This window comes from Pollicipes pollicipes, unplaced genomic scaffold (assembly GCF_011947565.3).
Source record: "Pollicipes pollicipes isolate AB1234 unplaced genomic scaffold, Ppol_2.1 Scaffold_3447;HRSCAF=4054_pilon_pilon_pilon, whole genome shotgun sequence".
NCBI classification, from domain to species: domain Eukaryota; kingdom Metazoa; phylum Arthropoda; class Thecostraca; order Pollicipedomorpha; family Pollicipedidae; genus Pollicipes; species Pollicipes pollicipes.
In genome coordinates, this window is record NW_023596297.1 from 20,241,036 (window position 1) to 20,268,197 (window position 27,162).

Consider the following 27,162-nt stretch of genomic DNA (forward strand, 5'->3'; position numbering starts at 1 on the left):
AAGTCTGCTGGTCCACATCCACGATCGCTCCCAATCACGACCTCTACACCCCTCAGGAATGAGGCGGGAACAGGAGCGGGTCGGTGATCGAGGAAGGTCCACAGACAGCCACGCCCCACGACTGGGGCCAGAGCCGAAAAAAGCTAGACTGTCAGGTGTTAATAGACATTTGAACAGGAAGACACAGATAGGACCCAGACTGATGGGGGCAACCATCCACCACTCATCAGCTGTTGGCGTGTTCCAGGAGAGAGCGCCAGCGACGGCAGCGTTACCCCACGGCCACCATTACCTTCTGCAGCCTGTCCTCGGCCTTGCCGAGCAGCATCTGGCGCGTGCGCAGCTGGTCCTCCAGCTCGGAGATCTTCTCCGTCTGCGCGTCGATCTGTTCGGTGAGCACGGACACCTGCAGCTGCAGGGACGACTTGTCCGACTCGAGCTTCTGCAGCCGCTCATCGTACTCGAGGCCCGGCTGGGGACCGGCCAGCCGGCACAGGTCAGAGGTGTGATGGGCGCGGCGCCGGGTCTCGTGTCATACACGGCGGCCGAACCACGCCGCTCTGTGTGCCATAGCGGCTTACCATAGGCATGAAGACAAACAGGCGCCAGCGGCAAGGAAATTCGATGGGTATTGCTACAAGCCGTTAGCTTCAGAGCAGCGTCGACCAACATATTTTACACGATCGGTTGAAACAACAAAAAAATCACGATGCGTTGTTTAAATGACACTTCACTACTGCAGGTAGATATTGCATGATAATATAAGCTTATAATCGTCGTTTAAATGAGACATTACTAATCTAGGTGGATCTTGCACGATAATATTGAAGAGACATTTCAAGACACGTTTGAGGTAAAAAGATATACTATTGCGTAATACGCCCATATGTATACATATGCACGTATACGTATACATGTAGACTATACACATACCTTTGCGTGACACATAATACAAATTCGTGACACCTGTGTTGTAAGGCATGTGGTGGTATGCGTAACAGCGTGGGGAATAAAATACAAAAAGCGTGCTCATAGCATACATCTGAGTGCGTTTGGTAGGTAGCGTTAAGAAGTGTCTATCTAGGGTGTTTATCCCTAGTGCCTATATCTAAGTGTCTTTCTATCCGGTGTCTATTAAATTAGCCTTGTATATTACTTATGCGACTTTCCTGTTATCTACGATAACCTGGTCATGATGTACCCACGCAGCAAAAATGTCGCACGGTATGGTACGTGAACCCCCCTCCCCCCCCCCTAGATCCACCAAATTATGCATACACCCAGACAGCTGATCCCACCATTCATCGGAGGCCCGGCTGTCACTGACACAACACTCTACATCACATTGTCTGTGACGGCCGGGCGGCGGGGCGGGAGGCGAGAGTGCTACAGGTGCCGGCCGGCCCTTCCCACCAGCGGCGGCTCCACACCGGCGCCGTTTCACCGGCGGCGGCGCGTGTCGACCTCCCGCCCCGGCACAATGAGGCGGAACGGCTCCACAATGGCGCGGTGGAGCTGTATTGAACGGCATCGGTATCCACCCGGACCAGACTGCGGCGGCACGGCACTCGATGACGCCGACGCCGCGCGGAGACTGCCGCCCAACAGCGGTCATACAGTCGACTGGCGTACCCTGGGCTCTACCGTAACAGGCTGCTCACCTGACGCATTGAAGCAATAGGTAGAGATTATCGGCAGCTTCGCTCGTCGCCTTGATTGCCAGCGTCTGTCTTTTCCACCGGGATTGTAAGGAGAGGGATGTGTATGTGTGGGGGGGGGGGGGGAGATTACGCTGACATTCTTGCACATGCACCGACTGTTGTAGCCCATTGTTACAGTGGTTACCACTCCAGCCCCAGATAATTCGAAATTGTATGAAATTGTTATGTACGTAACGGTTTGTACACTCCACTGCCAAACTGAACGCCCATACTCCTGAGCATCGCGCCGCGTTAATCACCGCATCGTTTGTCGAGGTTCAAAGATACTCCCTCAGCGACCAACACTACACGATGTAAACTAGATGGATGATCTTAGACCGCAACTGAACCAGCTCGCAAGGTGCAGCTAACCACTTCCAGCTGGCGTGCCAATAACAGTCCGGGGTACACAGGTACGATGCGACGGTACAACGGGATGACTTTGTGATGGAACATAGGCTGTCGCCTAACCTATCGTTATGATAGCTCTGTGGAGAGCATTACTTAGGCCTGTGAGCTGGTCAGGAGGAGGCGCCTGATGTAGGCTCTCAAAATTCCTAAATCATGCATTTTACGCCACGCGCCAACCACTTCCCCACAAAATACCAGGTGACCCTAGAGCTTCACTAACAGCCGTGAGTTGGCTCCGAGGCGGCGGAGACTCTGCTCCAACTGGCGACCGATCAGAGCCGTCCGCCGTTCGTGTCTCGTCCGTTCATCCCTCAGTAGGGCACAGCCGGCGCGAGGGCCGGGTCAGGCGCCGCCCGCCGTCCGGGCGGCACGCTCCAGTCCGTGCGGGAGACGCGGGCCGAGCCGACGCCACCTGGTCCGGATCCTGTCTGTGCCCCCGAACAGCAGGCTTGGTGACGAGGCATTCGAGACCATGCCGTCAGCACCAGCCTGTGCAGCCAGCCGGGACCAGCCGGAGTACGGAGCACAACGACTGCATTGCCTGGCACGAGCCGGCACAAACAATGGTCGGCTACGGTGAGGTGTGAAACTGAATACAACGAGTGGCGGGGCGGCGTTCTGCGGCACGAGCCAGCCGCCAGTAATCGGAGCGGCGCGCTCACGCCGGATGGTTCCGCGACCAGGCAGCGCGCTCGGGCTCCGGTCGCCCGCCCGCAGCGGCCGCCCACTCTGCCGGAACGAGGGTCCATCCGCGACTCAACTAGTCGAAGCCCTTCACTAAGTGTGGCTCTCACAATCCACAACAGAGTGTGACCGTATTCCTCCCTTTGGCGCCTGGTGGCTGCTTTGGCGCCAGGGCCGCTGAGGTTTTCTATCGCTACTGCAGCCGGCCCAGCGGTGCCGGAGCGGTCTGTCCAGACCTCAGCGTGCTAGTACGGTCGTTGACGCCCTGATATCACTAGTCAGCAACTTGGCGGAGTCCCTAATGATCACCGTGGATTCTGAGTGTGGCGTGCTGCATTCTCACCCAGACAGCACCAGCTTAGTGCGTCAGCCTCCCACTTCAGCGCCAACAGCCTCCTGAGACTGTTGCTGCTCCACAACTGTCGGCCCGCTGGCAAGTGGCCGTCGCAGCCTGCCCACCAGTTCTGCGACATCTCGGCCCGTTGGTTTCGCGCCCGACACCACAGCCCGATGACAGCTAGTGGGCGTCCGTTTGCGTTCGGAGCCGCCCCAGCGGCGCTCGTCTCGGTCGCGGAACGGGCCCGGCCCGAAATAGTGGCGCCGCATCAGGACAGGCGGCGGCCCGTTGGCCCCCGTCCCTCTGACGGCCGGACGTCTCTGGCACGGACGCGGCTCGGCGCTGACGCCGTGTCGTGTTCTGTCAGCCGGGCCGCGAGCGCACGACACGACAGCGCCCGGGCGCCACCGGCACGGATCGTCACCCAGCGGCGCCGTGCGACCCGGCACGGCACGCCACGGCACGGCACGGCACGGCACGGCTGCTGACCTCATCCGGTGACACCACCGCCGCGGGCCCCGCCTCGTCACCGGACCCGAAACACAAGCCGGCGCGCGTCTGTGAGAGCAAGGCATCACAGTGCCCGTGCCCAGGGTAATAGTCGTCTCGGCACGACAAAACTATGGCGGAGAACATTTTGCACATCCATCGGCCCGTCCCAGGCAGCCGTGTCCCGGTTCGGTCGGTGGCGTGGGCGGGTGACACCTCACCGCCTCTGGAATCAACAGCGGCGCCACGCTGGCAGCCGGCCCCGGCCCCTCCGCCGGAGCGCCGGCGGACCGCGCGCTTGAGCGGGGGGCAGCGGCCTCCGACGTCACGGGCCGACACGTGCGGCCCGGCCGGCCGGCCGGCCGTCGCGGGAGCAAACCATCCCCGCCCGCGGCTGGCGGCACACGCGGGTCGACGCCGGCCAGTGGCGGAGGAGCCCAGCGTCGACACTAGGTCGGCGGCCTCCGCGGCGTGGCCGCATGCGCGCCGCTCCTGTGACAGGCCCCGGCGGCCGCCGCTGGCCGTCGTCCAGCGGCCTGGTCACAGCAGGCGCGGCCTCGTGAAGTTGGTCGGGATCGGACGCGGCGGTCGGACGCTCGGCCGGTACCTCGCTCCATTGCCGCTTAGTTCGGTAGTTGATCTACGCACGCATCAGCTGGGACGAGGCGACGCCACTTCCCGTCCAACGCGCGGCTGGCGAAAGCTACCTGCGGAGGGAGTCGAACCTGCGCCTCTCACTCCACCAGCTGACGCCCCCATCACTCGGCCGCTCAGGCCCACAGCCCGGTGAGCAGAGACGCCTGCGGCACCGGTAAAAAGTGCCCCGCCCGCGCCTTGGCATGGTGAAACGGTGCGAAGTCTGGCGATCCTCCATGCCGCCCTCTCGCATGAAAAACTCCTGTCGAGGAAGCCCGTACACGGTTTGGCCTTCGGCTTGGCTCCAGCCGTCAGCGCACAGCATCAGCGAACCGTTCGAGGCGCTCTTAGAAGAGGCTGGCTCGCTTGTCAAACACGAGCCCGGGCGGATTATTTTCAGACCCTTTGATGTGTTTCTTTGAACGCGGGGCATTCACACAGAGATGAGATAAAACGAGTGAGAACACTCATGTTTCCTTCCGACTGCTGCACGCACATCGGTTTACGCAGCCTTCCCTGAACGACGGGGGGGGGGGGGGGTCTCGATCCACGTCGAGCCCGCAGTGCAGTGTTCAGCTGGCCTAGTGACCGACATCTCCAGACCGAGAGGGGGAGGGCAGTTGGCCGGCCGGCGCACGTCAAATAGCGGGTGAACGGCCAGCCGGCAGCGGGAGAACAGACGGGGCGGCGGCGCCGGCACCAGGCCCACCTTGTACGGCGCCAGCCAGCGATGGTAGTCGACGGGCGGGTAGGGCGGCGGCCAGCAGTCCAGCGGACCCGAGTAGCTGTAGCGGTGGTCGATGGGCGGCGGCGGCGGCGGCGGCGGCGCGTGGTGGCCGCACGGCCGGCCGTGGTAGCCGTGGCAGCAGGGCGGCGCCCAGTCGTCCTCGGCGCTGTCGGCCGGCTCGCAGCACGGACATGGGCCGCACGGGTCCGCCCAGCGCCGCTCCAGGCTGCGCTCGCGGCTCTTGCTGCGCCGGAACTTCTCGCGCCGGCCCAGCAGGTCGCGCTGCCGGCCGCGTTGGCCCAGCCGGCGCATCGGCTCCGCCTCCTCGGGCACCGGCGGCGGCGGCTGCGGCGTCTTGCTGCGTCGCTCCGGCGTCGGAGCCCGGCTGGTCGGCAGGCTGTAGTAGCTGGGTGGCGGCAGCGGCGCCGGAGGCCGGTAGTAAAACAGCGGCGACCGGTGCGCGTAGTAGGCGGCCCAAGAGTGCTCGGCATGCTCCGGCTCTGAGGCGGCTGACGGCGGACAGGCCGGCCGCTTTAGACGCGCTGCACCGCAGCCCCCTCCCGCTCCACTAACCCACACAGCTGGACCGGCAGCAAACAAACCGCCCCGGGGCCCGGCTCATCGCGCACGCCGCCCCACGTCGGGCGCCGCTATTTCAGGAGACTGTTTATCGCGGCGGCGGCGGCGCGCCGGCAATGAACCCACTCACGCGGGCGGGGGACCGGCCTGCTGGCGGCCAAATCGGCGCTCCACGCCTGGGGGCGAGTGCGGTGCAGTGCGCCGGCCGCCGCCACGTGGGGCACGGCCGGCCGGTGTGCGGTTACCTGGCGACGACGGGCGCGGGCGCCGCACGTAACTGATCCGGTACTGGACGGGGCCACAGGCGATCTGCTGCACCAGCCGGGTGGGCGCGACGGCCGGCTGGCTGACGCCGACCGCACCCCCACCGGAGTCATCGGCGGGGCGGCGACGGCCGGCCGGGGGGCTGCCCGCCGGCCGCGGCACGCGCTCACGGCCCACCATCGGCCCGGCAGGCCCGGGGGCGACTCGGCCGGCGGCAGACCAGGCCCGGCCGCGGCCGCCGCCGCCGCGCCCCCCGCTCTGATGCAAATGGTGTCACCGCCCGGAAACTGCGCCCCGTCCCCACCCGAGCACGCGCCGGCGACCCGGAGCGCCACGCGCCGGCGACCGCGCCGTGCCGGCCGCCGCCACGCATTCCGCGAATGGGCGGCGAGTGCTACCGCCACTCTGCACAGCTGCCAGCCAACAAACAGGACCAGCCTCCCGCCCGACCCTGCGAGGAGCCCCTCCGGAGAACCGGACATTGGCGGCGGCCGATGAGCGGCTGAGCGCGGCCGTGCCCCGCTCTCTCCACCTTGGCTGTCGGCCCTGGCGCTGCTGCCGGTGCCCAGCGACAGGTCGTCAGTGGTGTTGGTGTCGCTCGGCTCGGAGGGCGGCTGCCAGCCGGCCTCGGCCGCGCGCCGCGTCCGCTCCGACTCGCTGCTGCGCGGCCCTGCTGGACGCGCCGCCGGCGTCACATCGCGGAGCGGCCGGCCGGCCGCGCACACTGAGGTGGCCGCACAGTCGGGCGCCGCGCCCACCCCCGGGAACAGCCGGCCGCCAGGGGTCATTGGGGCGGGGCGGCAGCTGACCTCCATACACCCCGGCGGCACGCGGTTCATCGATCTCCGCACTCCACAGCGGCCAGTGGCTCACCGATCTCCCCATTCCACGGCGCCCAGCGGGGCACCCGTCCGTTCCCGACCATCGCCGGTGACACGGCGCCAGCCCCTGACCCAATCCCACCCCTGTGGTCACGCACCGTTCGTTCCTGACCCACTCCTCCCATAAGGTGACGCGGCAGTTGACCTTCCCCTCCCCACGGCGACAGGCGACAGGCGACAGACGGCCGACGCCGCCGGGCGCCCGGTGGGCGTGACAGAGACGAGCATTGTTCGCGAGCAGTGCCGCGGAGAGCCGAGCTGCAGAGGGCCGGCCGGCGCCACTGCTGACGCCACGACGCACCCGACACTGTCGGCGCGACGGACACACTGCGGCGGCCAGTCAGCACCCGTCGGACACCCCTCGGCACCTGTCGGACACCCCTCAGCACCCGTCGGACGCCCCTCGGCACCCGTCGGACACCGCTCGGCACCCGTCGGACACCGCTCGGCACCCGTCGGACGCCCCTCGGCACCCGTTGGACACCTCTCGGCACCAGTCGGACATTCTTCAGCACCCGTCGCACGCACGCACATACATACCCGAACCCAGAGCGGTACCCAGAATTTCACCCAGAAGGGAGCCAAATCGGGCCAAAGGGAGTCGTTTCAGCCCACGGGCCCTGTCGCTATAAAGACCCTGACCTAACCGGAGGACATTTTAGGCTTGGGACCCTATTTGATGTCCCGGAGACTCGTGCTTATGTCCTAGAAGTATTTCGGTTATTTGAAAGTCAAAATGTCCTGGGGCCTTCTGCTCCAAGGGGGCCTCCGTCACATCCAGGGGTGTCATGGCCCCAAAAGCTCCCCCACGGCTGAGCCACTGAGCCAAGGGGGGGGGGGGGCAGGAATGCCCGGGCCAGGTCAGCGCTTCCACACAGAACGCGCGGCGTGAGTTTTAGGTAAACGAGTTCCACATGCTGCAGCTTGTGCATCGGACGCCACTGACATGGTAGACTTTCCCTGGACGGGCCAGCACCCCATCAAGGACCCCGCCTCCGAGACCACGGCACGCGCCTCAGGGATCCAGCCACGTCCATACCCTGTTTAGCTAGCCGGCGTCTCCTTCAAACGGCACGCCGTGTTTCTCAAACAGCACGCCGACGGTAATCCGGCCCAGCAGAGCCCCATCCCGCGAGCGCGAGCGACGCTTGAGGCCTCCCTGCCGCCAACGACAACAGACAGACCGCCTCCCGGAGCCTGCTCGACCCAGCGGCCCTGTACAGACCCGACTGGCGGCGCTTCTTCTGCTGGCGCCGGGCGGCGGAGGCGGCGGCGGCGGGCGGCGGCTGCGGCGGCGCCGGCGCCGGCGACTCGGTGAGGAAGACACCGTCGGGCCGCGACGCGGAGCGCTGCAGTCGGTTGTCGCCGGCGCCGCTCTCTGACGTCGTCTCCGTGACGGGCTCGCTCTCCTCGCTGTCGCTGGAGCCGGCGCGCCGGTCGGTCGGCTCGCCGGCGGCGCGCAGCCGGCTGTCCGGCATGGCGACGGCGCGGCGCACCACTGGCCGCCGCCCGGCCGGCCAGGTGAGCCGCCGCGCGCGCGCCGCCGCCCGCCAAATGCGGCGCCACGCCGCGCCGGGCCGAGCCAAGAACGCGCGCGCCGCCGGCCGGCCCGGCGCCCCGCAGGCCGACACGGACCCGCCATTGGGAGCCGGCCAGGCCGGGAAGCGCACGGCTACGGGGCGGATCGACGTCCGCACGGGGCGGACGGGGGGCCGCGGGGATGGGGACGGGGTCTGCCTGAGCCCCGCCGGCCATCGGCAGAGTTGGACACAGGTGCGGCCATCACCTCAATTCCCCCCGTGTTTATCGATGCAATGTCTTAAGGATTATTTTTCGTCACGGTCGCGTTATTTATTTTTGAGCTGCAAGGGCGGGACCGCCCAAAATGCAGAAGAGGAATTTGACCATACACGACGTTGTGGAACGGAGAACTCGCCCCACAGTAAATGAACGGCATTCGTCTCGAGCAGGACGCACCCTCCCGCTGCCGTGAAGCGAAGCAGGTCCTCGCGTCCGGAGGCCATCCGCGTCAGGGCCGAGGCTGCATCAGCCCCGAGGCGGCAGCCGGCCTCCGCTGGCCAGCCCCGCTGCTGACGAGCGCCGACGGCTGCCAATCATCCGAGCAAATCGACCGTCGGCCTGCCCGGCACCGCTGTTGACTTTGGCTGACGTCACCGACCGCGACCCGGGCCGCCGACGGACGGCGGATGGACGGCGCCAACCTCGTCTCTCGAGCGCTGGACGCCGCAGCTCGGGAGTTAGATGATCTCCATCACCCCGAAACACATCGGACGGCTGATCACCGCCCACCGTCAGACTATCCCAGCCTCGGACAGAGAGCCGCAGCGGATGCAAAGGCACTCTGAGGGCCACAGTTACGGCACTCCGAGAGGCACAGATAGGGCGCTCCAAGAGTCGCATGTAAGGCACTCCGAGAACTACGTTTAGCGCTAATAATGCTGAAGTGCCAGTCAGGCACGCGTGTCGAACTTCTGACCACCTACAAAAGGACAGCCGCTTCACGCGGACACAGAACTGCACAATGCACGCTAGAGGGCGCACGGGCGCTGCCCAACACCGGATTGTGCCGGCACCACGTACACCCCGCTCTCGGCTCGGAGCTGTCAGCGTTCACATGCAGGCACGCGGCGCCCGCACACCCGTCACTGGACACGCACCGGGTGACACTCGGCGGTGAAACACAGGCGCCTGACTTCGCAGGACACCAGCAGACACGAGAAAACAAACAGCCGGGTCGACCAGCTCACCGCGTGGGCGTTATGGAACGCGCGGACACACGCGCCCGTCATAAATCGTTCAGGGAATGGACGGTCTGATCAGTGAGGTATATTCTAACCAACATCGCTAGCTCCATAAACAAGACTGCCTCAGTATATCAAAGTCTCAAGATCCAACAACCGTCAAAATAGCGCCGGCCTGACACCTAAAACTTGAAAACTCGACCAGCCTCGAAATCGCCCGGCTTCCCATCCGCCGCCATTCATTTTTCCTTCACCCCACCTTATACCCATTCTCGCGCAGAGCCTCTCGCAGATCCTCTCACCACTCCTGTATTCCTCCCGACAGCGATATAACTCTCTGTTCCACACATCCGCACGGTCAGAATCTTAAAAAACTACGGCGTCAGGAAGGCTTCCTGCCGACGATATCTGAATGTTCAAGAACAGGCCACACGAGCCCACCCGCCGACAACAGCTGCATATCTCTGATGTCTGACCACGCCGGCCGCACCAGCTGCCACCGCCCGGCCGCCATCCTCAGAGGAGAGCATGAATAGCGCCTTCAGCTGCCATCCGACCACACATCATTCGAGCGGCGTCGGGCCGCACCACCGACCTCCTGAAGTCCGAGGTCCCGGGGGAGCGGTGCCTCATTGCCCAGCTCACCGCACCTGTCATCGGGCCGGCTGCCCATCGCGGCGTGCCGCGGCCTGCAGACCGGCTCCGCGCCAGCCCGGCGGTGATCCGCCGCCACATGACGCATGACGTCAGCGGCGCCGGTCGAGCTGCAGCCGGGCACGCTGGACCCGCTCCGTGCAGAAGCTCCGCACGAGACCTCGCCGCTGTTCAGTAACATCACCACCTCCAAAAACATAGCGACGCGTCACATCCACGACAGACAGGTGATTTCGGAGCAGCCAGCGATTTGGGTACCATCGCAATGCATCTATTGCAGCATCTCGCCCCAACTCGCAACCGTCTCCACCGCGCCACAGAACACCGGTGGACACCGGCTTCGGCCGGTCGGCCGAACCCCGCGGAGCTGGGTTCGATCCCCACTGGCTCCCGCGTGTTTCGCAGACCCCAGTATCGGCGCTGACGGCTCCCACGATAACCACGCGCTGCGCTGCTGGAAGTCGACCATTCGGCTGTCTGGCCGTCGAGTCATACAGCCCCTCCTGCGATGACTCGTTACTGTTGGCCTGAGCGGTCCAACGAATGAGTTCAAAGTTATACCGGCAAGCGCTGTGGGCCAGGCATGCTGTGCAACATGTGGCGGCACTGACGGAGGTCAGCCCTTCCTTCGACTGGGCTGTGCGCGCTGGTCAGTCCTCCCTTCGTCTGGGCTGGGCACGCTGACCAGCCCTCCCTTCGACTGGGCTGTGCGCGCTGTCTAGTCCTTCCTTCGACTGGGCTGTGCGCGCTGGCCAATCTTCCCTTCGACTGGGCTGTGCGCGACGGTCAGTCCTCCCTTCGTCTGGGCTGTGCGCGCTGGTCAGCCCTCCCTTCGACTGGGCTGTGCGCGCTGGTCAGCCCTCCCTTCGAAGGGGCTGTGCTCGCTGGTCAGTCCTCCCTTAGACTGAGCTGTGCGCGCTGGTCAGCCCTCCCTACGACTGGGCTGCGCGCGCTGGTCAGTCCTCCCTTCGTCCAGGCTGGGCGCGCTGGTCAGCTCCTGCCCATCAAAATAGTAGTGGCCAACCACCATGACTCGGTAATCTTTTTACTCAGTAGCATATTTAGACCATCAGACCAGTCAGAGCATTCAGAGATAAATATTTATGTTTGTTACTGCTGGAGTGCCCAACAAAACTGTCTGACCACGTGCTAGCTTTGGTCGTGCTAACATGGCAACATTGCAAACGCAATGTCACGTTCGCAATAACGCTGGGTGACGTTTCATCATTTGCGCAGAGACAAACCACATCACAGCGTGACGTCATCTCATCTCTCATCTCCCTGTGACATCTTACATCTGAATCAACGACTGAATCCATCTGATCTGAATCAACGACTGAATCCATCTGACTGCCACTCTCATCTGAATCAACGACTTCCAGCCCGGGTCAGGGGTGTCGATCAACAGCGACTCCAAGGTCGCGACATTCTGGCACCGCTGGAGCGCGATGTCCGTGATGAACGTCCTCGTCAACCCCGCTTGACTCATCCTCGGCGGGGGCGAACCCACGATGGACAGCGGCGTCAGCGGCCGAGACGTCGGCCATCTGTCGGTCGCCGGCGCAGGCTGAGATTTACGGGACGGACGCCGGGCCATCGCCGTCTGCGGCGCGGCGCCGCCGGTCCCGGCTGCCGTCCCAGCGCGCGGTCAGCCTGCCGGCAGCTGCCGGCAAGCGGCGCTGCGCCGGGCGCGTTGTGACGAGCGGCGCGGGCCGCGCGGCGCCCTAGCTCGCGCGGACAGCGGTACGTCGGCGACCCTCTCCGGCCGTCAGCCCGGCACCTGACACCGGGCACAGCCGCGCCGGCCCGGCTTGTGGGCAAGGAAAACAGGCGGCGTGCCAGCCAAACCGGCCGCCGCCAGCCTGGACCGCTTCCAGCGCCGCTGCGCCTGACCCGGCCAGCCACCCCGCTCGGGCGCCGCGCGCCGGCCGCCCCACAGTCTGCTGTTTGTGCGTATCACCACCCCCTCATTACAGCAAACTGCAGGCCACGTGGGGCGCTCCAACATCTCGCGGTCGTCACGCCACCGAGAATGTGCACCCGTGCAGGGCGTGCCGCACACAGAGCAACTTACGGACATAGCTGACATGGACAATTATCAAAATAATTGGGCACGTCGACGTCCACCGAAGCAGTGGTGCACTGCGGACCGTTCGCTAAACTCTCCCGAGGCGTAAGCTGTGAGACAGAGCAACGTGCGCCGCTCCAGCCACCGCCCTCTGACACGGAGCATCCCACTGAACACGTCGGGCAGTACGGAAACTAATCAGCGCCGGCTCACCGCCCTCTGACACAGAGTATCACAACGAATACGCTGGCCAGTCTGGAAACTGGTCTATACCGGCTAAGGTCAGGAGCCCGCCACTCACGGCCACATAACGCCTCGGGAACGTGTTACTCACGGCCAGACGATGCTGGGAGTCTGGCACCCTTTGCCAGTTAACGCTAGAAGCGTATCAGTCTAGCCACGTGTCAGTCTTGGCCAGCCAACGCCGGGCGCATGTCAGTTTCGACCAGCCACGCCAGTCTCGACAAGCCAATACCGGAAGCGTGGTAGTCTCGGCCAGCCACGAGTCAGTCTCAGTCAGCAGGAGCATCGACCAGCCAACAACAGGTTCGCGCCAATCTCGGCCAGCTGACACCAGGATCGTGTCAGTCTCGGTCAGCCAATACCAAAGGCGTGTCAGTCTCGACCAGCCACGTGTCAGTTTCGGCCAGTCACGTGTCAGCTTTGGCCAGCCACGTGTCAGTCTCGGCCAGCCAACTGTCAGTCTCGGCCAGCTAAGTTTCACTTTCGGCCAGCTTTGTGCCAGTCTCAACCAGCCAACACCACGATCGCACCAGAATCGGCCAGCCAACACCAAGATTGCGCCAGTCTCGGCTAGTCAACAACAGGACGGCGCCAGTCTCGGCCCGCCTACACCAGGAGTGTGTCAGTCTCGGCCAGCTGTGTGCCAGTCTCCACCAGCCAACACCACGACTGCGCCAGTCTCGGCCAGCCTACACCAGGATCGTGTCAGCCTCGGCCAGCTAACACCAGAAGCGTGTCAGTCTCGACCAGCCAAAACTAGGACCGTGTCAGTCTCGGCCAGCCTACACCAGGAGTTTGCCAGTCTCGGCCAGTCACGCGTCGTCTCGGCCAGCCAACACCAGGAGCGTGTCAGTCTCGGCCAGTCACGCGTCGTCCCGGCCAGCCTACACCAGGAGTGTGCCAGTCCCGGCCAGCTAAGGCGGCGCAGCCCATGTTCCAACAACTGAGGTGTTGCCCACTCGTCGGGTTATTTCTCGACACATGCAGCTGCTGAGGGCGCTAGCGTCACAGCCCCCGGTGCGAACCCGGCGGTGCGAACACGAGCGTAACCCGAGGCAGGCTCGTGAGCTGCCTCGGCGAGCGCTATCGCCTGGCGTTATCCGATGACGTCACGTTGGTGGCGGCCCGACCGTTCAGCTGCCGGCGGCCCGCTACGGCCGATATCTTAAGTACGGGCCGTGACAATACAGAGCCAGCACATGAGCCGGCGAGTCACGTGATCCATCCGCAACCAGACACCAAATGGCGGCGCCTTTAGCGCCTGCTTCGCAGCTAGAACCCGGATCCAAGTCACGGAGATGTACCGACACCGGACGTCGCATTTCCAGCTCCGGACTCGAGGCTACGGCAGTTGCTAACGAATTCACGGCGATGTGAGGGCTTAGTCGAGCCAGCGCGGCATCTGGTCTGGCGACGGGCCAGCCGATGTCGCCGCCGGTCGGCCGGCAGGCCGGCCCAGGCCTACTGACCTTGCACCAGGCGATGTTGCTGCAGGAGCCGCCCCAGCCGCAGTGGACGGCCGGGCAGGCCGGCTCGCCGCCGCCGTAGCGGGCGCGGATCTCCTCCAGCGCCGAGTCGAAGCTGGACGAGCGCTTACGGAACGGCTGGCCGGGGTCGCACCAGGGCGGGTCGTACGCCAGCGGCGCCAGCGGCGAGCAGCGGCCGCCGCACGGCACCGCCGCCACTGACGGGATCGGCGACAGGTGGGCGTACGACGGGTGCGTCGGGTAGGCCGGCACGTACGGCGCCGGGTACAGCGGCGACAGCGGCGGACGGGGCGGCGGCGGCGCGGCGCCGGCCGCCGGCACCGGTCGCGCCGGCGAGGCGCGCCGCGGCCGCGGCGGCTTGCCGGTGATGCGGCGCAGCTCCGGCGGCGTGCCGCCGCCGGGCTCGCCCGGCAGCGACGGCGACGGCGTGCGCGCGCCCTCGGTGGCGCGCCGCTGGTCTCGTGCTTCGATGTAGCGGTCGAGTGCGGCGATCATGCTGCGGTAATCCGCGTGCACGTCTGCCGCCGGCCGGTCTGGCAGCGGCGGCGCACGCCGCGCCGGCGGCGGCGAATCGTCCGTCACGAACTCGCCGCGTTCGAACGAGTTCACCAGCCGAGACACAACACCGCCGCCCGGCGGCGCCGGCGCCGGCGCCGCCTCCGACTCCAGCACGTCGCTGAGCCAGGAGCGGGCGCCGACGGGCACCGAGAACGGGTCGGCGCCGGCCATGACGGCACGCCACTGGCGGCCGGCGCCGGAGGCCGGCCGACGGCGGCCGACGCGCAGGCGCCCGCCCGCGCGCCCGCCCGCCGCCGTCGGCCGGGCGGCGAACAACAGCGAGCAGACAGGACGGCGGCCACCTCCCCCGTCACGCGCCCGTCCGCCTCCCACGTGCGAGGCATCTCGTGCGCCCGCGACCGCAGTGCACTGAAAGCGTCCTCCACACCCAGCCGGCGGCGGGCGCGGGTCCGGCCCGCACATCACGGGTGGCTGCAGCCGTCGCACTGCATTGGGTAGACGGCTTCCCGCCGGGCGTGTCTGGCCGGCGGGCGGTACCGGAGCTGCACGACACGTGGCGACGGCTCTGCAGCGCCACTGTTCTACGGCTCGGCCGCAGCGGCCCTCCAGCCGGCGGTGCCACCTCATGCGCTTGGTCTCCCCTCCCCTCCCCCCCCCCCCAGCGTCCGACCCATTCGCCTCTCCTGAATCGAGCGCGAGCGCGCACGGCTCAGTCCAAACGGACGCATTGGTCAAACGTGCGTACGTCGGCGTGCCGTCTCGTAGCCGGCCAGGCGTGGATCACAAGCCTGAGATGACAGCTCGGCGAACGGCTTGACGTGCGGAGATCGCCGGAGCTGCCCGAGCAATGACGAAGCCCGCGGTAACGCCCGCATTCCAGGTCATGAAATCTGAAGTCTTGTCTTGATCCATCGATGTCTGGATGCCGCAACAAGCCAGGGAAGCTGTCCGATGAGTTTATTTTATCGCAGATTTCCCCGCAAGCGAAGCAGGTGAGACCGCATTCCAATTTAAGACGGTGCGGACCGTGCCAGCAGGCAAACACATGTAATTGACAGACTGGACAGCAAGTCCCTGCTGGGACGGAACATGTTGGGCGTTGGTCGCCTCTGCCATAGCACTCCTGACGCGAAGCACCGCACCAGATGCATCTCAACGTGGGACGTGGTAAACTCCTGCCACGAGGTGACGACAGCAAACTAACACCTGTCCACCAGCCCCCTCCCCCTAGCTCGCGCTGCATCCAGCTACCCCTCGTAACCAGGGGTCCTCTTGGGCTCGACGAACGTGGTGAGGAACGTCTCGAGCGACTCCTGCTGCGGCAGACATGGCCCGAACACCTCCAGCAGCAGCGGCTCCATCTTCACCGTCGCCTCGTAGTCCTCGAACGAGACGAAGCCGTCGTGATTGACGTCCAGCTTCTTCATCACCAGGTCGATGAGGTCGCGCACGCCCTCCTCGGGGTCCTCCTCCTGCGGATTCTTCATGACGCTGTTCTTGAGCAAGTGGTAGACCTCGTCACGCGCCAGAGACCGGTCGCCGTTGAAGTCGTACACAGCGAAGCAGTAGTCGATACGCTGCTGCAGCGTGCCGCGCAAGAACACCGACAGGCCGGTCACCCACTCCTCGGCGCTGATCAAACCGTCGTTGTCCTTGTCGAAGACGCGGAACACCCGGTCCATCAGCATGTCGTCGGTCATGTCGAACGTGTTATGCAGGACGTCGCGAAACTTGCTCCGATCCAGCCTGTCTGTTTTCGGCCGCAAGGTCTTCTTAAACATCAGCAGCAGGGCCTCGATCTCATTTCGATTGAAATGTGTTGCCTTTACCAAGATGTCGAGCATCTGGTTCTGCGTCTTCTTTGATCCAATCAACGCCATTCTTGCACTGTGGTGTTCACTTCCAGCAGCTAACTTTTAAAGATGCTACCACATAATTCAAGAAATTTCACTCTTTCACGCATCGCACGGGACTTACCAGAGGATGCTTGACATCCAACGTCTCACGAATAGTAGGTGAGGGTACTAAAATTCGTATTGTTAGGTATGAAGCTTCCACAGAGTATTACAGTCAAATTCTTGCCACCAATGTTTTGTTCAATGCGACCACACCGGTGACACGTGCAAAATCAATGCTAGCTCCCGCAGTTCCATAACATATTTGATTTTTTTCACATCTTTTAATCTCCGGTGCGCAGACACATCACTCCAACATACCTCACGTCAACACCAGCTGAACTATCTTCCAACGAACTTCACAAGACAACAGCCAGAGGCACGAGCTTCGCCGCGCCGTGAACGGCGCCAACGTCGTAGTCTAGCTACTAAAGGAATGCACCTCTGGGAACATTCGAACGGCGTCGGCTGAGTGATCTGATCGAACACGCGCCGGAGCCGCGGCGCCGGCCGCCTCCGCAGTCATGGCAACGGGTATAGGTGGCGCCTCCGTCCAGACCGTGGCCACGCCCCGAACGGTTAGAGTTGGAGACGCCCTCCCTTGAATTGCAGTGGTAGAACTAATGGTCGGCGCTCATCCCAACGGTCGGGACGACACCAGTGACCAAACCTTTTTCCTAACAAGAGCAATGCTCAGCTCTTTGTTCCACAGGCGGTGGGGACAGCTGCGTTGGGACACCCCTCCCCCACGACCGCGGTAGTGCTTAGCGCTCAAATCCTGCGATGAGGCGGCAGCCGTGGCCAGTGACCTCTCCCACAGGCGGACGTGGGGAGGGGGTAGCCGGTCATCGGAGCTGGCTTCGCCGCCGACCCCAGCAGACTGGCGCGTGGGAGCGACGGTCCCAGTTCCTCGGCGTCGACAGCGTGTTTGTTTTCTTCGTGCGGAAACGCCGTGCCTCAGACAACTACGCCGTTGTGGCTGCTGAATTCGGCGAACGAGAAGAAACAAACCGACCGCCTGAATGTGAATAGTGCCGCGGACGATTCTTCGCGCGAGTAATCGATTCTGCATCCAGCTGCACCCAGCAGCTCTATCCGAATGCCGCACATACACCTTATCAATGGACCGGGGCTGAAGCCATAATGGAGAGAAAAATGGCAAAGACATCACAAAAATCCCGCAAAAAGCACCAAAATCAAACAGCTGCAGCAGCTTGACAGCCCTCGCTCGCTCGTGGCTCGATGCCGCGTGGCACTGGGCGAGCTTGGCGGACCGGCTGGATCCTGCCTCTTCTGAGCCGCGCTGGGCGGACGGCCGCCGGACACCACTGATCCGCCCCGAGCGCCGCACTGCCAGAACCAGTCCAGCCAGGCTTGTCAATAGGATAGGGGGAGTGGCACAGCAACAATCCTCATGCTGTGGACAAGCAACGCGCGGACTCGGCGCCCGTGCCCTTGTGTCAACCCACCGGAAGTGGGGCACGTGCCCTGTGACGCATCTGATGACACATTGCTGTATATGCCTGTCGGGTTCTTAGCGTCACCATGAGACGCGAGCAATAACAATCCCGTCCGCTGTGAAGAGTGCATTGATCCGAGCCATCATTCACTCCACACCAGGCGAGCGATACTTCGATCCCTCAGAGGCGGGCGACACCAGTTTAGCACCTTCACTGACGGCTGAAGCAGGGCTGAATATCAAGCAGTCCTTGTGCTTGTGTGTGTGGCACATATGCCGTAAGCGAAACAGACGCCCGGGTGTCTCACGCACGGTCCGTCGGCAAAGGAACCCTTACTGCCAGTTGTTACAGTTGCAGAACAGCTCACGGCTGCCCAGTCCACCCACGCCCGGGCGCCAGCCATCACAGGCCTCGATGCCTTCTCTCTTTCCCCTGTGTATAGCTCGGCGGTACTCTGCGTACAGCTTTCTTCGGTTCCCCTCTCTGAAGTACTGCCGTCCAAAAGGAAAGTGATCTGAGTGCTATCAGGTGAATGTTTTAGGAAAAGCATTGCTCGGTTTCAGGGAACTGGACGTGCTTATTTTAAAACAGAAACTCGGACAAATTTTAGACAGAAATGTTTACAATCATTTCATTTGACTTCACAAGCTGCAGCTATTTCAGCTGCATCGAACAACATAAAAGCTGCATTTCGAAAAATGGCGCATAGAACTTTTTACCTTTGGATGGCAGAGTAATGGACAAAATGAAGATATGGTGACACTGTGACAGCAGTACTGCAGGCTTGTTCGTGGCAAAGGGTCAGTTATGATGCAAATGTCACCTCGCTGCCAGTCCCTAATGAGAATGCTCGACGCCTGCGCCACCTGCACATTTCATCCACCCGTATAACTGTGAGGCAATTCGGCGGAATGCGAGTCCACGTGCGAAAAACGCCAAGCTATCGCTCACGCCCACTCCGTGGTCAGTGCATCAGGCCATGCTGGTGACCGTGGAGCTCCCGGGAATCTGGATCCGACCAGCCGGCCGTCATCAGCGCCGCCGTGCGGGGCAGTACGCCGGAGTGTGAGGCTCAGTGGCAAGCGTGCCACAGAATGCGGTAATGAGGGCTCATTGACTGAGTTCGGAAAGTGCGGCGGCCGGCCGGCGGGCTCCTGGCGCGCGCCGGGCCGCAGTGCGGTGCGGTGTATCACGTCTGCCAGGGCGCGGTGGCCGGCGGACGGGCTCCTAGCGCGCGCCGGGCCGCAGTGCGGTGCGGTGTGCCACGCCCGCCGGGGCACGGTGCTGACCTGCCGAGCGCTCCTCTCGACGTTGTTGTTGCCCGCCAGCCAGGTCAGCAGGAAGCTACACGTCTCCTGGGTCATGGCGGTCTCCGACGGCGTGCTGGCCGCCTTCTGAAACACCGAGCGGCAACGTCATCTTTCCCGACAGCTGGCAGACGCGGTCCGCGGCACAATTACGGCACACAGGGAGAGATGAACGAAGTGTCATGAAATGCCTGGAACGACGTGCTAGTGCGAATGAAACAGTTATTCGGCCTATTGTTCTTGTCAGTGGTCTGCCTGCACAACGTTTCGGCCAGCAGTTTGCCCGACCGCTTTCAGACGCAGACTGGTCCTAGGGACATCAAGATGCTTGGCGCATGACAATGCATGCACGATCTCGATATCGTGATCGAAGTCCTGGGCTCAACGCTGGTCACTGCCATGCACAAACGCGATGCGTGCATACGCGACTGCCAGGCATTGTGTGAATGCGCTTCAGTGGCATCGATTCCGACTCCGACTCACAACACTCTGGTTTTGTCCCAGCTCTGACTTCGCGCACTTCAGTGCAGCTTGGAGTTCACTCCCATACCGCCTGAGGGAGGCTGGCTCTAATGTGGATGGAGTTTGTTCGGGCGTCAGCCTAGTTCAGGATTTTACCAGTACTATGACATTCACATAGGTCCAAACGGCCTTTCTTTTGACAATAACACAGTTAAACACACCGTGAGAGGCTGAATAGCCCAGATGTTCGTGTAACATTCGTGACGTTTGATGTTCACAGCAAGAAATTTCCTGACACTGTACCCGGCACGGGTGATCACAATCCTCCCGTTAGCCGCCCGCGTTTCGTGCAGTCCTTAGCGTAGTGCTGAGAATCCGGTGTTGAGGAGCGGAAGCTCGAATGATTGGCTAGTTCGACATCCTTGACGTGAGCAAGAAAGGCATCGAGTTCCTAGATTTTAGGTATTGTGAACTGGGAGTTCTTATTCTGCGAAAGATTTACTTTCACTATACCAGAAAGCACTGATTTAAACGACGCTAGCAGGCATTAGCAAGTTTTCTCAGTGTAGTCAATGCTTGCCTGCTAAATTTGTTCAACCAGCATCTCCTGGTATATCACAGGGCAATTTTTGATTTTTCACACCAGGCCATAGCCCACAATATGTTGACATTTCTATGGGAAGGTCTGAACAGATTCAGAACATCCCTGCACGAATGCCTTATTTTTTGATGCCTTGCCTATTCTGCCTGCCTGCCTATTTTGATGCCTATTCTGCTTAGCCTTGTTCATTCGCGACCACAAGCACAGTTCGAAACGTTGAATTTGGCAATAGAATCATGCTTACTTGGTAACATGGTTTATTCAGTACCTCCTGGTACGCTGAAGGTCGATTACTACCAGCATATGAACTCCAAACTCAATGCCGAAAAACCAGAGGCTCACGGTCTTTCTTGGTTATATCACTTGCATCGTGATGCCCATGTCCTATTTAGCGGCTTGATCCACTCCGCTCCGACTTCTTTTTAAACGAAAATTGCAGAGGAATTGCCCATAACTCGACTCCATGCAATTCTGGTTGATCCTGAAGGCGGTTCCGACTCCACCCAGGATCAAGCAAGCTCAGTGGCTACAAGCCCTATACCCTCAGATGCTTCTACCAATAATCTGGCCTTTGACGGCGGACGGAGAGTTGGAATCAGTCCAAATGAGATGCCAGCTGGCGATAATCTGCTTGAAAAGAAACAGATCGCAAATACCATCACTCGTATGACCACATATCATCATGACGAATGATATTTGAAAAAATGTCCTACTGATGATACATATGCCATGAATGTCAAGTCCTATCAACAATTACACATTCATTACCATCCATCAACATGCACGGACGGCAGAAGCGATGTGTTTATAGTTATACACTATCAAAAAGATAACTGATAGGATCGGAAGATTGAGACTGCCCGAAGTCCACGCAAAGCTTGAGTGTCCATACCGTGTCAAGGGGTTCCAAAACATACTACAGTCAGACCTTTGAAGGAGGTCTCGGAACAGCCGGTAGCGATGCACGACGGAGGAACGACATCCGAGAACAGCGGGTGATTGCTTACGGCGGAGGAGGAGGGCCAGGACCATGGACTGAATGGAAACGACGGCGGGGAGGGGGGTCCAAACCAGGGAACAGCGCCACACAGCGGGGCAAAGGGCGAGCCCGGACCAGGCAGACGGGGGACAATCGGCTAGCGGTGGGAAGATCGGACCATACAGTCGGCCACACGTGGCGACGAGGATGGGGAGCCCCCCACAGGCGGGAGGCAGGGAGGCCACCCCACGGACCGCTGACAGCGGGCGTACGTCCGGGCCCGGCTGCGGATCCCGCGCCTGTGGCGTCGGACCGGCGCCGGCTCCCACTGACCGCTGAGAGCGTGATGGCCTGACGGAGCCGGTCCGCCGCCTCCGAGACGGGGTCGGTGACGGCGGTGACCGCGGCGACGGCCGGCGGCCGTGGGCTCTGCTCCAGGCCGGCCAGCTCCAGCTCGGTGCCTGCGGCATCGGACAGGGACGCTGGTCACGCCGGGCCGCGCACTCGGCGCCGCTCGCGCTGGGGCAACGCCCGGCGCCAACTGAGCGCAGGAGTCCACCGCCACATAAAAGCACATCATCACCACTGGGGCAGCACCACGCACACACACACACATGAGAGCCGCCGTGCAGCACTGGGGACCACGGTCGTACGCCACACGGAGAGACAGCACCGCGCGCGACGGAGGACCGCCGAAACACTGTCCCGCGCAAACGCATCGGACAAGCGGCCGAAGATGCGCCGCAAATCGCCGGCATACCGCACACGCCTCGTTCGGCCGTCTCCATGGCGTCTGGTCACAGTCGTCCTGCAGCGGGCGCCGTATCTGGCGGCCTCCGGTCCAGCCGCGCGTGTCCCCGCTCCCGGACGAGGTGGCCGGCCTCAGCCTGCAACGCGGCGCGCTCTGCCGGCCCTATCGCACGGACGCCAGCCGCCGTCTGCCCCGATGACATCACACGCACCGCGGTGCCGGCTGCGGTCTGCCGCCGCCCGTCCCCATTCGTCACGTGTGACGTCACCGCCCGTCTCTGATGACGTCACACACGCACCGTCTCGCTGTCGTGCCGTTCCGCCAGTGCAACACTGAACTCCGCGTCCGCCGCAAAAAAGTATGTGTCGTGTGGTGCACTCCTGTCACGATCCGTGCGGCGTCAACGAGGTGAAGGTGTACGCGGAACGCGATATGAGAGATCGTATATCGTTCCGTACCACGCTGAACATGTCAATAAAACCCTGTATGTTTGCATGTTTCGACACATACTATCTGCATGTCACTTGTAAATTGAACCTTCTTCATTAAACATGCAAGTCAAGCCGCAAAAACCCATGAACTCAGTCATTCTTGCAATCGCAGTCACCTTAAACTCTTTCCAGACTGCTCCGTTCGTGAACGTATGACGAGGGAGGTTCAGCCTTTCTGTGACGTCAACTCACGGCATATCTGATCGGTCCCTTCCCTTATTGTCTTTGCAACGCTCTGCACGCCGCCGGGGGCACACTTCTGCGCGAGAGCAGCCCTGCCAGATCTGAAAGTACGCGACTTCGCAGAGCACATTCAATACAAGTCGTGACTACGCTACCCGGTTCACCTATTGTTTTAAGCATGCGAATGCAGCAGCCACAACTCACAAGCGACGTCCACTCTCTCACCGACTGCGGCGAGAAAACAAAACACGGCCGACGCTCGCCGCCACCCACGACTTCGCGGCTATAAGCCCCGCTGTTGACATATGAGCCAAAGCAGTGCGTGCGATCCGCAGAGACATCAGTATAGCTGAACTCAGCAGGAACACCGCGCTCCGAGGTCACGCCAGACAGCAGATGGCGTGGGCCGGGCCCTTCCGTCGGATCCCGTTACCCAGCACCCCCATAAAGACTGAGCACTGATTAGGTGCGGTATGCACAGCACCAGGAATCCAGCATCAGCCCGGCGCCAAGAGACACACCACCCGACGAAGCCTACACCGGACCGGTTCCGCGCAGATGTAGCAACGCTCAAGCCAGCTGATTGTGCGGCACGGGCTTGGACAGGTGTCCAACTGTGGAGCTGTTCAGACAGGCGGCCGCTTGTCATTTGCTCCCATGAAAACATCGCAGTGCATTTGAAACAGTGAGCAAAATGTGTGCGACAGGGCCTCACCGCCGGTACGTCAGACAGTTTTGTTTACAGAGCTGCATCAAACCGTGGTCTACATCAACGGCGCATGGCAAGCACGTCAAGCATTAAATTGCTCATAGCGCTTGGGCGATAACGTTTATTGCACCGAACGTCCAGTTGAGCGCAGCACAACTGCCCAATCCGGCACACAGCAGCCCCGCCTCGTGTTAAAAGTTGGGGCTGTTGTTGTCTTAGAATGAGCCCATTTCCACGCGACGCTGGTAGGCGTAGTGCGGAATTCTGCACCGTAAGACGGACTTGCCCGATCCATCTCCACAGCAACCCGGAGCGCAGTGTGCTCTTCCAAGGTTAGGGGATAGGCGTAACGCGCAGCCCGTCCACCCAGCCCGCAGTCCGCAGAACGTGCAGTGCCGAAGCGGCACAGAGCAACCATGGGACCATTCGGACCAGCAGCTCACTTCGACCAGCTAAACCAACGGATCAGCCAGACCAACGAATCCGCCAGACCAACGGATCAGCCGCATCAACGGATCAGTCACACCAACGGATCAGCCAGACCAACGGATCTGTCAGACAACGGATCAGCCAGACCAACGGATCAGTCACACCAACGGATCGGCCAGACCAGCCAGCGCAGGGGCCGGCCTGGTGCGGCCCCGCGGCGCCACCCACCGGCGATGATGCTGTCCATCTGCTGCAGAGCTGTCTCCAGCATGCGACTGGCCTCCTCGTGGTGGTTGGTGTCGCCGCCGCGGGTCGCCATCAGGTTCGGTTTGTCGCCACGCCGTGACGCCCCACCGTACACCATCTGACCGCTCGGGTGCCGGCCGGTCGCGGCTCGCTCGACCTGGGGAGGGACGGCCGGAGTGAGGCGCACGCCGCTACCCGCTCCGCTCGGGCGCCGGCCGGTCACGGCTCGCTCGACCTGGGGAGGGACGACCGGAGTGAGGCGTACGCCCCTACTCGCTGCACTCGGGCACCGGCCGGCCGCGGCTCGCTCGATCAAGGGAGGGACGGCCGGAGTGAGGCGCACTCCGCTGCCCGCTGTGCACCCACTGGTCTCCGCTCCGGTGGCCGACACACTGCGGAGCGACGACCACCGCTACCCACCAATCGCACACAATCTGCACATTTCTTTGACGGACGACCGGAATTAATGAGAGGGGAACGGTAAAAAAGACCGGGCATTGCATGCAGCACAAAGCCAGGTGTGACTCACTGGTGATCCAGGCAAGAGCAACACACCGCCGAAGCTGGGGCAGTGCCCGCGCAGATCGTCGAAAACGGGGTCTAAACCGTTCTTATGGTAATCATCTGTACCGTTCCACGACAAGGATTCACGTCACACAGGTCATTTACGGTCTTCGCGGGGCCCCGTCGGCGAAGTCCGCCTCACCACCGCACTGAGCGCCGCCGCCGCCGCCTGCTCCGCACCTCCACCCCGGTACACAAGGCGCCCCCCGCCGCCCGACACCGCGCCGCTCGGCCGGCCGACTGTGGCGCGCCGCGCGCCGCCGTGCGCGGCCCGCTTCCGGCCGCCACCCGTCTCCAGATGCGGCGCACCCGGTCCCAATCGGCGCACCCCACACGTGCCGCTGCCGCCGCCACACGCGGAGACGGTACGGGCGCGCACAGCTGCCGCCGCGCGCGTCGATACTGGCTCGAGTGGAGGCGATGCGGGTCGGTGGGGTCGCGCAGCGCGGGCGGCGCCGGCGGGGATCCGGGCGCCCATCCGCGCCGCAGCACCGGTCAGCGGCGGCGCTGGCGGGGATCAAAGAACACACCCGCGCCGCTGATGCCTGGGGAAGGGGGGGGGGGCACCGTTGTCTGTCTGGTGTTTTGGGCACGGAGCTGCTCGGCTCGTCAGACGCCGCCACCGCGGAGGGGAGGTCGTTCAGCGACGGCGGCGACTGCCCGCGTGAATGCCAGTGTGATTACCAGTAATGAGGTGTGCGGTTCAGGCGTGCGCAAGTGCAGAAGTTCGGCGCCGGTGCGAAACAGACTGACATGCTACGGAGCAAGTCGGATGCAGTTTATGGAAGGCAATCAGTCAGAAGTGATGTCTGCTGGAAACCCGACGTCAGCAATGCGTGCTGGTTTGTCAGGACTCGGTGTCTGCCGCGCCAACACCAGAGAGCATCGAAGCTTTCATTCTTGATCGCGTTTGACCCAGTCACAGAGAGAACTGGACGTGTAAGGACAGGGTCAAATTCAACGAACAGTTGACACGGCCGCTCCGGTGTTTAAATATTCCTCCATTTCCGACCTCAGTCCGAGGTCAGCTATTCAAAGCGCAAGCCCTGAATGCCTCGGCATCGAACACGTCCCAGCCGGTCAGCTTTGCACGTGGTCGGCGCGGTAAGCCGGCGATCGGTGCACCCCGGTGCCGGGGCGCGCTGCCTGCACCGCTCAGTATCGGCCGCGCAGGCTGAAGCCCGGCAACCTCGTCCGTCCGAGCCTTGCCCTGTCCGGGTCTGGGTCAGGTCATGGCCCACGGCACGGGGTCAGGTCATGGCCCACGGCCCGGAGTCAGGTCACGGCCCGGGGTCAGGTCACGGCCCACGGCCCGGAGTCAAGTCACGGCCCACAGCCCGGCGTCAGGTCACGGCCCACAGCCCGACGTCAGGTCACGGTCCACGGCACGGAGTCAGGTCACGGCCCAGAGCTCGGCGTCAGGTCACGGCCCACGGCCCGGAGTCAGGTCCCGGCCCACGGAACGGAGTCAGGTCACGGCCCACGGCCCGGCGTCAGGTCACGGCCCGGCGTCAGGTCACGGCCCACGGCCCGGGGTCAGGTCACGGCCCGGCGTCAGGTCACGGCCCACGGCCCGGGGTCAGGTCACGGCCCGGCGTCAGGTCACGGCCCACGGCCCGGAGTCAAGTCACGGCCCAGAGCTCGGCGTCAGGTCACGGCCCACGGAACGGAGTCAGGTCACAACCCACGGCACGGCGTCAGGTCACGGCCCACGGCACGGCGTCAGGTCACGGCCCGCAGCCCGACGTCAGGTCACGGCCCACGACCCGGCGTCAGGTCACGGCCCGCAGCTCGACGTCAGGTCACGGCCCACGACCCGGAGTCAGGTCACGGCCCACGGCCCGGCGTCAGGTCACGGCCCGCAGCTCGACGTCAGGTCACGGCCCACGACCCGGAGTCAGGTCACGGCCCACGGCCCGGCGTCAGGTCACGGCCCACAGCCCGGCGTCAGGTCTTGGCCCACGGCCCCGGGTCAGGTCACGACCCACGGCCCGGCGCAGACACTAGCGACACGTCGGCTGCCGCCGGCGGCAAAAGCGTGACGCGGGTTGCACCTCCCAGCACCCTGGGACGCACGCCGAACGCCCCGGCACCCTCGCACGGTCAACAGCACCTCTCGGCGCCGATCGCCGACCGCACCCGCGCCCTGCCGGGGGATGCGTGCCTGCGTACAGAGCAATGCACTCGGAGACGCTCGTGCGGTGTGTGCCGTCCGGCGGGGTGACGACCGGCCAGTCGCGCCGGCAGCGGCGGTGGGCACCTCTGCCCCGGAGGTGCCGGGGCCGTGCAGACAGCCTCGAGGCGCCGGTGACGTGGCAGAGGTCTGTCACGACAGCAGGCTGGGGACGGCTGATTGCCGCCAGCCGAACGCGGCGCCGGCGAGAGCCAGTGGTGGCAGTCCGCTCAGCGGCCGGGGGCATCACGCGAGATCCAGCCGGGGTGCCGGTGGGGGTCAGCTCTGGTCCAGCCGGGGCATCGGTGATGGACCAGCTCTGGTCCAGCCGGGGTCCGGTGATGGACCAACTCTGGTCCAGCCGAGGTGCCGGTGGGAGCCAGTTCTGGTCCAGCCGGGGTGCCGGTGGGGGCCAGCTCTGGTCCAGCCGGGGCGCCGGTGATGGACCAGCTCTGGTCCAGCCGGGGTGCT

General features: G+C 63.2%; 2 protein-coding genes across 3 annotated transcripts in view; both read right to left on the bottom strand.

The window, feature by feature from the left end:
- LOC119091817 (liprin-beta-1) overlaps nt 1–27,162 on the bottom strand; it is a 105,552-nt gene that overhangs the window by 12,291 nt on the left and 66,099 nt on the right. For both annotated transcript variants that reach the window (XM_037214705.1, XM_037214706.1), the window contains exons 2-5: nt 23,937–24,111; nt 21,479–21,606; nt 19,086–19,190; nt 293–472 (exon numbers count right to left, since the gene is read on the bottom strand). In XM_037214705.1, coding sequence (XP_037070600.1) covers nt 293–472; nt 19,086–19,190; nt 21,479–21,606; nt 23,937–24,072 — 549 coding nt within the window. In that variant the 5' untranslated portion in view covers nt 24,073–24,111. The remainder of the gene's footprint in view (nt 1–292; nt 473–19,085; nt 19,191–21,478; nt 21,607–23,936; nt 24,112–27,162) is intronic.
- On the bottom strand, nt 15,384–16,489 carry LOC119091820 (EF-hand calcium-binding domain-containing protein 1). The gene has a single exon (XM_037214708.1). It carries the CDS (start codon nt 16,319–16,321, stop codon nt 15,689–15,691), a length of 633 nt encoding a protein of 210 aa, XP_037070603.1. The 5' UTR covers nt 16,322–16,489; the 3' UTR covers nt 15,384–15,688.